The sequence below is a fragment of the Aureobasidium subglaciale genome (genome assembly GCF_000721755.1).
Source record: "Aureobasidium subglaciale EXF-2481 unplaced genomic scaffold scaffold_0, whole genome shotgun sequence".
In the NCBI taxonomy this organism is placed as follows: domain Eukaryota; kingdom Fungi; phylum Ascomycota; class Dothideomycetes; order Dothideales; family Saccotheciaceae; genus Aureobasidium; species Aureobasidium subglaciale.
Window position 1 is genome coordinate 995,871 of NW_013566995.1, and position 12,261 is coordinate 1,008,131.

Genomic DNA, 12,261 nt, shown 5'->3' on the forward strand with positions numbered 1-12,261 from the left:
GACGACGTGAAGACGAAAAATCTGGAGAATAGGCGGGAGGGGAGAGGGCGGGAGAAGTGGTTAAATAGCGAGAGGGTGACGCAGACGAAGGGAAAAGGCGTGGGGGTGAGCTCCAACTTTGACTGAAAATGGGCGCAACGAAAAGATCCACCGGCCGCCAAGCCACAGCCTTCGTCGCGCCCGACGTTAGTCACTAGCGCATTGTGCTGCTGGCCCAGGGCCGACAAGCTGGCGAGGACATGCCGTCGGAACGACACGGCTCTAGATAGCGCAAGGTCTCTCTTCGGTCCCCGAAACCAAAACCACCTCGCCCGCTTGTGCCCATCTGTCCGTTTTGTGCATTGCACAGGCCCGCCCACCACCGCCCTTAACAGCCATGATCCCACCAGATCTCCTGCCTCCCCAGAGATCGTGCTTCTGTCGTCGTTTGTTGTCTTCCAAACCTCGTCTATTTTGCGGAGCTCCCGCCCGGTGATCGCAGTAACAAGAGTTTTTTTTAAGTTTCCTGTGGCATGTGTTGGGATATCAGCGTGCTTGACCGCGATCGAGCTCACACATCCTCCTCTGTGCTGCGATTATGACGATGTCGCACGGTTATCTCCCCCAAGCGCTGGCCCTTTGCGTTGCCTCTCCTTGCATCTTTGTATCTTTTTGTCTCTGCGCTACACCTGACACGGGCGTGCACGGGAAATGAAATTGTGGGGACCCACATACAAGAGTTTTCGAATACTCATGGAAGCGCCCCCAGAGGTAGGCCCGAAATAGCAGTGCGCCCTTGGCCTGTTGTCGTGTTTGTGCTTTACAACAGCCAAAGCGGCAGCAAAGCCCGGCTTCATCGAGATATTGAGACGCCAGACGCGATGTCCATTTCGCCGTGTTCTTGCCGAGTGCACTCTGATGTCTGAAGCCGGCATTACGAAACATGGAGCTTGGTGTCGGCTCTCTTACTTCGGCGCTCATCGAGGCCTTTGCAATCCCCATTTCTCGTTTGCGACGTATCCGGCCGCTCGCTTCTTCCACACCATTCTCCACCTCCTGTCTATGGGCTCTATTTCTCCGTTGGCGCTCGAAACAGTCGCTTGACGAGCTTCATGGCGGATGATTTCTTCCTTCTTATCTTTGCCCTATCTGCCTTCCACACCTGGAATGGCAAGCAGGGCTCACAGCCTGCATTCTCATTGGTCATTATCCGAGCATTTATCCGCCGATGGCTGTAGGTGTCTTCCCTGAATGCACTCCCGAAAGGGCCCAGAGACGTCCCGGGCCCAGAGACGTCCCCAGATCCTGGCACGTGAAACAACTCTGGAGATGACCACGTCCGGGGGAGCAAAACGTATTGCTCTATGCCGTCTAGGACCATAATCAAGCACATCCGTGCCTATTCGATATGCGCAGCTCTCAACAACGAAATGAAGGGCCGTGATCATAGCGTGCGTACTACCTTTGCCGCCCAATTTATTGCGCGTTGAGTGTTCCTCTTCCAAATCAGACACGGGTCAAGTGGAGGAGTCGAACGACCTACCTCACGTCAGGCGGGTAATTGCGCTCCACACCTCATGATCATCGCGATCACTATTGTCGCGAACTTGCGCGGCCATCCATCTGTCTCCTTCTGCCGATAAGAACTTCATCATTGTGATCATTCCCAAGGCTGGAACGCGAACGGGGTAATCCACCCCGCCATTGCGTGGGGAGACGATTTCTTGACCCCTTGGAGGAATCTGGGGGATTGGTTTAGGCTCGATCAATGGACGCCCCTTCCAAGCGCCGTGCAGTCGAATTGCCTCCTTTGCACAAACATCCAGTCTTGTAAAATGAAAACGTAAGACTTTGACCAATCGCTCGACCTCTCAACAAGCGTCAATCACGCCATTATCTGCGTCTGAATCGCTGACCCCTCTCGCACGTATCGCACAAAGCTCGTCTGATTTCGCCCACCGCGATCCTCGCATCACACACCTTATCAAGAAACTGACTTTCATAGCATCTCATAGATCCGGGGCACAACAGTCGGTTCTCCACGCCAAGGCAGCCATAATCTGGAGGCTGCAAGCCACATTTGCACATCCTCCACTTCTCTACCACTGCGACGGGTCAGTGCAGCATTCCCGTGAGGTTGCGGCAAAGACTTTCGGCGCTCGAAGAACTTCACTTCCCCAGGGTTCTAGAAGATCACATAATTTCAGAGGCGTTGAACGTTCGTCTATATCACGAAGGGCTTCCGGCGCATACCAGTGTTGCGAGAATAGATCTCGGTCCTCGACCAACGCTCCATGTCTATCCAATGCCTTGCGCAGGACTGAGGGATGGCCCAGACTTACAGGCCCACCGGACCTACGAGTCATCTTCGGCCTCTGCGTCTGGCTGCAAACCCCAACATCCTCCCTAGAATTCTGGGTGCTGCCCGACGGCAGTTGACCCGCTTACAGACTCTCCATGTAGCACACGTTGCGGAGGTCCAAACGAGAAGAATTGTCATCGGGTACGATCGGGCTTACTGTGCGGCAGATGAGAGTGGTGCGAGGCTCCACACGATAATATGAGATTATCAGTCGCAACGCCTAGATCCGCCCCTGCCATCGGAGGAACGCTCGAAGCAAATTCCGAATCCCTGAAACGTTGGCTACAGCCATGGCTTACGAGCACAAGACTTTGCCAACACGTGGCTATGAGCCCCCGGAGCCAAACGCGAAAGGATTTGATGCAGGTCCCAACTCCAGGAATTGATTTTTGCTGTCTCTCCACAAATATTTAGAGCCACCAACAAACACACAAGTATCTAATGGTTTTTCGTCATTTGCACACTGTTTAGTCAACGTCTATCGCAAGTACCCCAACGCTTGATGAGTGCGAAGAAAAAGTCATCTGTTATCTTCTTGGCAGTAGAATTTGCTCTTTCTCACCGGATACAGTATGGCGTCCGAAACATTGCCGCACAACCATCCCCAACACATTTCATGGAGAGACGAGCGTTCGCAAAGAAAAATCTTTTGCTGCTTGCCTTCTCACGGCGGATTCACGGCGCGTCACGCCATGCTTTCACCGTCGTCATCTCAATAGGAGTCTCGAGTTATGTCCAGGCCCATCGAAACATTTGCTAGTCAGCGACACGGTAGCCTAGTTTTGCTAAGCATGCTCGGCGAGTTGAGCAAAGCGAGGAGTGAGCACTGGCTTTCACCGCTCTTGGCCCGCCATGAACAGCCCTGTGCCCGGAGTTTTCTCTGAGATTCTCGCTCGCAAAGCATTCGCCGGCCCGATTCTGAGTGAAATACAAGCCGAAGCCAGTCTTTGTAATCCCACCCATATATATATGTTATGAAATCACAGACGCAATGCTTCGTACGCTTTAAGCTCAACACAATCTCGTTAACCGAGCCTGTCAACGAGAGTGGAGTAGACAAGGTGATGATGATGGCGGAAGGAAATCATCATATCACCACATCTTGAATAATACGTCCCCATCTTGTTCCTGCAGCTCATTACGTCGATGCCGTGTGGAGACCCCACCACGACCACTGCCACGCGTTTCCAAGATCAGAACCAAGCCTCGCCCACACGTGCAAAGCCACCACAATCTGAAAGGAAGCGCTTTGCGACTGCGCACTCCGTAGCAAGAGAAAACGGGGCGCATCTGGACCTTGTGTCATGGCCTCCATTCAACATCACAAGTGGGTTGGTCTACAGACCCAGCATGCCCCGACCAATAGCATACCGCTAAGCACATATCACAACATGCTTTCTTGGTCCGCTGTCATGATCAGGAAACCGTCTGTCTACTTTCATGTGATTGTCCCATTGATGCTCAAGACTTAGCAGTACGGGAAGATTTTCGCCGAGATGCGTCAGAGCAGTTTGAGCTCCTGCCCAACGAAATCCCACAGCATGCACACGAATCGTACTCGCAAAGCTCAACTACTGTTGGGAAATTTATGCGGATGCCTTGCGTCCTTTTCGGACCATGATTGCGTGCTTAGACCTTCTACGATGGTTTCGAGCAGATACGCCAGACGAGCACAAGAACACGCCATACGACGACGCTCAGTCTAATGCAAGATACGAGCATCCCCACAAAAGGGTGCTGGGGAGGCTGCGGGAAGCAATCTGGAGACGACGACGTTTACTCAAGTGCGGATGACTCTCAAATCGTCAGTCGAGTATGAGGACTCGTGGTGTGGGCCTCTTTTGCCTATCATCCACGGTTCCGGCGGGTCAATCAGCCTGGTCATAACGAAGAGAGAATGCTAATTTCGCAGGTCGGAAAAATCGGCTCTGTCGTGTAGCTGCTGAACGTCCAAACCGGCTTACCGTTCGTGGCGTTCCCCAATATTCTGTGGTCGGGACTCTGGAGCTGTGGTTCCTTGCAGGCAGATGGTTAAATATACCAGCATTTGTGTGCATCAGACGACCTTGGAGAGCCTGAGTGCACACCACAATCAAGCAATTTTAATAAGCGTCATCGATGGCAATGATAACGAGTCCCAGGGGAACACATGATAATCTGCGAGGACGGCGCCACATCCCAACACGATGCTGAAGATATTGGCAAATCGCTGTGACTTTGCGCCCACGTGCATCCGGAGATCTTTGAGACCACTTGTCCCCGCTCATATGTCGCGTTCTCCCTTTTTAGATTGTGACCGAACACGTCGCTGAAAGACGAAGGTGGGGTTTGCCACTGCCACATATCCGGGGAGGAGGATATCGCTCCATCTACCAGTCAAGTTTCTTTTCCAACTGACATAGGGCTTCAAAACCACTCACCCATCAGATAATGCGCTCAACCTCGCAACAGTAAATTGCTCGTTGGATTACATCGGAGTTGTCGCATTAGGCCTTTGCGTGGTGTGCTCTGGAATGTTCGCTTATCTTTACCTATCGATGTGGTCTTGACATGCCCTGAGTGGAGCCTCTCTGCTCGTTCAGACCTCAACGCAGATAAGACACCTGGTACAGCGGTCGGCGCAGACCGCTTCCTTCAGTCTTCTTGTCATGCACAAGCGCATCATAGGTGATGGGCGTTATTCAACATTGCTCAATTATGGCGACCTCTTCGAAGTTCGATTTATGATGGAGTCGACGTGCCATTAACTTCATCTGCTGTGTTGGCCTCTCTTGGTTCTTTTGTCACCGGAGGTATACTCGGCAAGTACAGTGCACTGCTCGCGACAGATCAATGCCGACCAGGTAGGTCACATTCGACTCAGTTCAGCGCGGGCATGTATTCGTATCAATAGCAGGCAGTTTGTGACCTGTTGGCACGACACTCTTGGTTCATCTCGACAAAGGTGCTGTCGAGAATCAACTCAAGCGACCACTAAGCAATGATGACTCCATGCCAAATTGCCTCAAAGCACCTCTCATGTCTGAAACCCCGTTCGAGTATTTCTTCTCAGCTTTACACATTTTCATCTCTTACATCCTCTTGCCCAAATCAACGAGAATCAAATCTCTGTACACATCGATCGAGAAGATGATACCATCACAACAAACCACTACTGCGATGTCCGACGATGCTTGGAACATGGCGACCTCAATCGAGGAAGGGGTCGAAGCTGAATACCTCCTCGCAAAGGACGAATCCTTCCTCATCACAAGAACGGACAAGAAGACGGATGGAAATTCCATGCAGAGCAGTCTGCGTACAGGTAAGCTCAAGTATCTGCTAGTCTGTTGAATAAGTATCCCGTCTTAGACATCAGAAGAGCCTGGCTAACTGCGTTTTCGTGTTAAGACCACGTCAAACGCCGCAACATCGCCATCACCGCCTGCGTAGGTAGTCTGATATTCGTCCTGCTGCTAGGTTTTGGTGTTGGTATGGTGGCTGCATAGAGCTCGGATACTGGCTCCAACTCGTGAGGTGATTGACCACACCTAAGTGGTCAGGGTCATACAACCAACAGCTAAATATGCCAACATGTGTGATTCGGCATCACACATGATGCGCTCTATGTATACTCCTAGGACGTATAACTACGATATGATAGGATTTGCTCTGACCATTTGAACTTGGCTTATGTCCAGTGCATCGTTGAAGACTAATGTATACTCGGCTGATTAGAGACGTACGATCTATCCAGATATTCAAACACAATGCATTGCGCGAAAGCCATGACTACATCAGAGGTATGGTGGTAGAACACGAAATAGATGTGTATACAACGCACTAATTCTAGAACAACAGCATCGATGAGTTCAACATAGTAATATTACTTGATGCCGCACCAGAGCATATGTTCGCTCGATTAGCCAGTTTAGGCCCTGCGGCTGTGCATTAACAAAGAACAATTAGACAAGGGATTGCTATACTTGTCGCGGCTCCCGTCGGTGACCTCAATTTTAGAGAAGAAGAAGTCACTGTGAGAGACGTCGCCATTAAAGACATAGTGATGAGCGCCTGTGCTATCCGCCATGGTGCCCTTAACGTCAAGGACAGAGACGCCAAAGATAGCGACGCCATCGCTAGTCTCGCCAGTCGGGGTGCCATCAAGATGGTCTTGTTGGATCATAAGGCCACTCTTGTCAGAATTGTCTATGATGATGTTCTTATACAGAATTTTGAGAGCTTCGCTAGTCCCACGCCCGTTTGACTTGATGCGGCAACCTTTATAGTTATCGACGATGACAGAGCTCTAGAAGGATATGTCACTGATGATATTGCTAGATGTGCCGCCGCTGGAGACCATAGAGACCATAGAGAGGATTGTGACCGCCAGAGCTAAACACATCGTTAGCCAGAATCTCTAATTGAGGAATCCTAGCTACGCCTCACTAACAGCTACGCCTTGTAACCAGCGCTGCAGAAAAGCGCGACATCGGCGAGAAAGACGGCGGGTTACCTACAAGGACAGATTGCTTCATGCTCTCCCGAATGAATCATGTCAATTAGGAAAACACTGTGCATCTTGACAGCCTACAAATTCCCAGATAGCTGTGAGCGAGAGAAGGCCGGAGATGCTCGAGATACAGAATGTAGAATCTACTGCTATGTCGAGATCGCCGGACGTATGTCTCGCACGGCATGACCGGCATTCTCGCCAGCACGTCGGACTTACCGAGCTCAGACTTGGAGTAAATGAAAGCTCCAGTGGGCTCCATAGCTTGTCGGGTCGTGAATGACATTTAGGTACCTTCGTCTATTCGTTTGCCGTGCAACAAATGTAGATAGAGCGGCCCAGCGTATCATGACACATTACGTGCACTGCTTTTGGGGTGAGTTGACGTCGAAGAGCGAAGCAACAAGTCGCCTCTCGGGCTCTGTGATCAAAGGTACAATCCAGTGGGAGCGCAGATGCCCTTGGAACTTGTGCTGCGGCCGGCAACACGTAAGACGGATGTGTAGTACAGAGTGAGCTCTATTGATCCTATGCATGCTCTGCTCTATAAACGAGCCTCGGCCATGTCTCTATTGGCGATGGTGTGCGCACTGCGTTGGCACACAAGATGGCTGAGACGATGTGCTGTCGCCAGATTTCGTCTGACAACTGCGAAGATTCGATGCTCTTTGTACTTTCTAGAGCATGCTTGGCATAGGTTATGCGAGTCACCAAGAGCCCAACCCCGGGAAAGATGGAAGTCCTTCCAACTGGTTCCTCAAGGACCAATCGCAGTAGACCGAAGCTCTCCATCCCGTTAGAAGGCTGTCACTTCGATTTGTCGGTTGCTAGATGGTTAGTGGCCCCGACGAATCAGCCAGTGGAAAACAGATACAATACGACGTACTTCCAACCAGAGCTGGTGTCTTGCTGTTCATGAGCCAGGGCAGGATTGTAAGACAGCCTTGGACCTGATAAGCTGTGAATAAGTTGCTATTGCCAAGAGGCTCGGAAGATGTACTCATCCAACAATCTGGTGACTAAGACCCAAAACAAATCGAGGCAGAGCTGAGAAAGTGCTTCAAATCGAGCAGCTTCGCCAGAGCTCTGTAAGCTCCTTCCGTCGATAAAGTCGATAGGTCGTATCAATAGTTGCCGATTGATTGCAGAGGCCAAGCATATGGAATTTTGTGTTTATTTCAGTGGCACATGCATATGCATACCCCTCCTCAACTGGAGAATCTGCCAAAACATGCAGCCCCTAGTGCATATGGTGTGAGGCACTATCGATATCGTCTTGAAACTGTGCATGCTTTACCGAGCGCCAGAGTCGGACTGTTAGTTTCCAGAGCAATAGAAAGATGCGCGAATGCGAGTGGCCAAAGGTCATGTGGAGACGGGGGGTGACCGTGACCGTCTAGGAGCCCTGCATTGTTCCCAACAAGAGGTTGCCTTTAGTACATTACCGGTGGGGCAACTTGAAAGACTGTTGTGCGCAACACTGGTCTCGCTCCCACGGCTTGTGGGAATCAAGTGCAAGATCAGTCTTGAGCATGACACCAGTTTGCGAATCGTTGCATGAGCAAACCTGATACCTGGTGTTTGAAAAACGCATTGCAATCCGCAGGGCGTGACAGAGGCACATGACGCGCTTTGGAAGAAGAAATGCAGCAGTCGCGGGAGGTCGCGCGACGGCAACGCGCGACTTCAATCCAGAGCGACGGCTTCTCGTGGTTGCAGAAATATCGACGCTTTCGAACACGCCCGAGCATCGGAGCGTGTGCGGAAGCAGAATGTGCAGCTGCAGAACTCCTGTTAGTGGCGGTGTGGAGTGTACTTGATTGGGTCATGTCTCGATTGTCGCACTCGCCGAGGTTGCGCGCAGCGGTCAAGGTGTGATCGATGCGTGATGGCTACCACAAGAGCCAGCCCATGTGCTTAGAAGAGCCATCGTCTTTTGTCGGTTCGCGAGGTTGACATCTATTTGGTGCCTGCTGGTCTGGTCTTCATTCTATATGGTCGCGATTGTGATTCGCTCTTGGAGCTCTGCTATTCCCACCGGCTCAACACTACCCTCCTCTGCCATCGTTACCTAGCATCTCTTCCCGTGATAATAAACGTTACCTGCTCTTTCACTGTGGTGTTTTTTTCCTCCAAACTCCCACACCGCCCTCCTTGTACCATGCATCACCATCAGACCGATCTTGAGAGTTTGCATAGTCGCGACTCAACCTGCTCAAACAGTAATTCTGGAAGCAGCTACCAGTCTCGTCAGTCTCACAGCACACAAGGTACTCAATATTCTGGGCCATCGTCGAGACCACCCTTTGAGCACTACAAGACGTGTGAGGGGAGGCTAGAAGGCTCGCGCTACGAATACTGCCATCAGGTCGAGGACCCGAGGACCTCTACGGAGACTTACGCTTCAACTGTGCCCTCAGAAGTCGACGAGGATGAGGACTCTTTGGTATTCGACGGCTCTTGTCCCTTACCTCGACCCGAGGCATACGGAAACAGCGCCGTTCCATCCACTCCGTCAGATTTCGCCGAATTGTTTCCATCGGAACGTCTTTTGTCGATAAGACACGATGACGCTACGCCAGACGGTAACATGAATCTGCGAATTGACACAGTGTATGAGGATTCGCGTCGCAGCCCAGTCGACGTCACTCTGTTTCACCTTCGCATGCACGACTTAAAAGCTAGGCAGTTCTCCTTAAGGAGATATTGCCGGGAATCCGGTCGGGAAGTCTGTCATTCTACACGAAAGTGTCAGAAGAGTGGTGTCGAGCGACGAATGAGAATCCACAGAACTCTCAGCAACGCATTTGCATCTCTTCGCTCGATAGCAGACCATAAAGCCTCTCGTCCGTCTGCGTCCGAAAGACTCAAGAGGTCGGATTCTGGTCACGAATCACTCCAGTCAGGGAAAAGTATCGATCTCAACCAGCAAGCTTCCGTACCACCTGGAGTCGGCATCAGAGGTTGCGTGTCAATCCCTACCAATATCATCAAGCTTGAATTCTCGAATTATGCGCAAGTAGAGATAGAGCGCTGTGGTTCGAAGAGCAGTAAAAGGTATGAATTTGAGTATTGGGGTGTGCATTATGCCTGGCGGCGTATCGTAGATCGTATCGGTGCAAAGCAGATATCCTTCTGCTTGTTCCGCAACAACGAGGACCGCCTCTTAGCCCGGATTCTACCCATTCCCATGAGTGGTATGCAGCAGCGCGAAGAGCTCTCTAAGGGGGGCTGGGTTCCGCCGTGCACGATGGATATTATCGATGGAGAGATCATCCAAAACCATAGCGAAATCTCAGAGTAAGTTGGAATCGTGGCGACACAAGCTCACCTCCTTACTGACCACCTCTAGTGTCGTGGTTGCCGCAGGTCTGATAGCTTTGGTGGATGACTGTATCGAGCGTCGATTTCATGTCAGACCTGCTCGAGGCGTTTTCAATCACACGGCAAAGTTCAGATTAGACATGGACCATGTGGGCTCCAAACGTCCAGGCGACGAACACGCCAATCGACCTTCAACTACGAGTTCAACCGCAAATCACCGTTCAACACCGCTTCGCAAAGGGACTTGCGATATGTGACGACTGCACGATATCACGAGTCCGCTCTTCCAGCACTGCTGTTCAGCAGAGGCTTTGCTACATTCGAAGACACTCATCATTTTTGACTCGTCTTTTGCATCTCGGTCTCTTCGTAATTTGCTCTTCTCCCTACCTCACATCCACGCACGAAACCGGGAAACTCGCGGATGCACGATGGCAACTGGCATCCTGTAGTAGGCTGCGCCAGTATTACACAAGGTATTCTGATTCTTCTCAAAATGTTTGCAGTGCTTTGCGATGCGTCGTTTATGAAAAGTCGATATTCCAGACAAAGAGGAATGCCTATCACCACGCTCGGATGATTCAATGCCACTATCAAAGATGAACATAAAGATAGAAATACATGAACGACAAATGACTCACGAACAATCATGACATTGAAAAGAATGGTCGCACGAATCCTGTTCTTCACCGCTCCGTACGTCTTGGGAGTGACCGGGGATCCAAAAATGTGATACAGATCTTCTGTGTCTTATCACGCAGGTACCCGCTGGCATCCGGCATTTGCGATGCACGCCGATGTCATGAAGGTGACTTCTCATTTTCTTTGGAGCCATGATTTGAAACTCAGGCTTGTGGGCGGTCAATCTTTCTCGGATCCAGTGGTAGGGCTCAACAGTCCTTCATTTGAAATCTGCTTCACACCATACGGGTTTCCCAGCATGCCTTGCCGGAAGTGTGATACTTTTGGACATCTTCTGGATGCCTCCAGCTGGATTTGACGCATCGCGGTAGAGCTGCCGAATGCAAGCCATGTCGATTTGCGAAGCAAACGACTGACCAATTGTGGAGTTACCTAGAGTGCTACCACTCTGTCGGGTCTATATGCTCAGTAGATGGCTCGTGGGCCGGCGCTATGTGTTCCCACCATCTTGCTATCGGAGGCAGATCATAACACTAAATGAAACCTGGATATTACATCCGCCCGGAACGGCCCTATGAGTAGCCTAGCGGAATGACAGTGCGGTTTCGAAAGGTGCTTTCGACGGCTGTTATGCTACTTGCCTTGTTTGCGAGCACACGAAATGCATGATGATAGGTACCTATCGCTTTACCAGGCCTGAGATCTGCCAAGTACAACTTGAAGTATGATTCCGGTTTGCGGCCTAGGATTGGGAAATCGAGAAGTTGACATGTCGAGACACGGATTCAACGATGCGGCGTGGTATAAGAACTCGTCATTCGAAGCCTTAGTTCGTCAAATCATCCTTCGCTTCAGCTCTTCGTTCGTCTCTGTCAGAGTCTGTCAGATCCCAGCAATCAACACCACCACTTATACAACCTTTTACTATCATCAGCAAAATCTTGTCCTATCCAACAATGGCTTCCATGACTGCCTCAAGACTCCACACCGCCTCCACTCCAGCCCACTCTACTGTGTGGCAGAACAAGCTCATGAGTTAGCTCAGACCCACGATCCGAACCTTATATATCACAGCACGCTGACGAACTTGGTAGATGAATGTAGACGTCGCGGTTTCCGTGCTCCCAACTTCCAGGAATGCTCTGACAGACGCGGTATGCCTTCGATAGCGAGATTAGTGGTGCCTTCGAACTAACGCCCTGCAGGTGGTCGTACTGCCTGGTCTAGTGTAGTTGAAGTTGACGGTTGCAAGCACCAGGCTCGCTTCTGGTACGACGGCGACTGGGTCAACAACGCTCGTGAAGACGCAGCAGAGGTCGCCCTTCAACGTATGGGAGTGGTCCCTTCCCCTCCCGGCCCTCACGCACGCCTTTTCGGCTCCATCAGCGTGTAGGAAGGTCAATCGTCCTCCTGCCACCACTAGCATATGGAGTCTCTCTTTTCCTATCGTTCTTGGGTATTG

General features: G+C 51.1%; 2 protein-coding genes across 2 annotated transcripts; both read left to right on the forward strand.

Annotated features, from left to right (window-relative positions):
- Positions 1-8,828: 8,828 nt before the first annotated feature.
- On the forward strand, positions 8,829-10,452 carry AUEXF2481DRAFT_137622 (uncharacterized protein). Its single transcript, XM_013493510.1, has 2 exons — positions 8,829-10,133; positions 10,186-10,452. The coding sequence occupies exons 1-2, from the start codon at positions 8,995-8,997 to the stop codon at positions 10,412-10,414; spliced, it is 1,368 nt and encodes a 455-aa protein (XP_013348964.1). The 5' UTR covers positions 8,829-8,994; the 3' UTR covers positions 10,415-10,452.
- A 1,303-nt stretch (positions 10,453-11,755) lies between these two features.
- On the forward strand, positions 11,756-12,192 carry AUEXF2481DRAFT_390 (uncharacterized protein; the record flags this gene model as incomplete). Its single annotated transcript, XM_013493430.1, has 3 exons — positions 11,756-11,834; positions 11,894-11,953; positions 12,005-12,192. The coding sequence occupies 3 exons, from the start codon at positions 11,756-11,758 to the stop codon at positions 12,190-12,192; spliced, it is 327 nt and encodes a 108-aa protein (XP_013348884.1).
- Positions 12,193-12,261: the final 69 nt, after the last annotated feature.

Coding starts and splice junctions, on each gene's coding strand:
- AUEXF2481DRAFT_137622 (XM_013493510.1), top strand. CDS start 8,995: ATGCATCACCATCAGACCGATCTTGAGAGTTTGCATAGTCGCGACTCA. Junction 10,134..10,185: donor AACCATAGCGAAATCTCAGA/GTAAGTTGGAAT, acceptor GACCACCTCTAG/TGTCGTGGTTGCCGCAGGTC.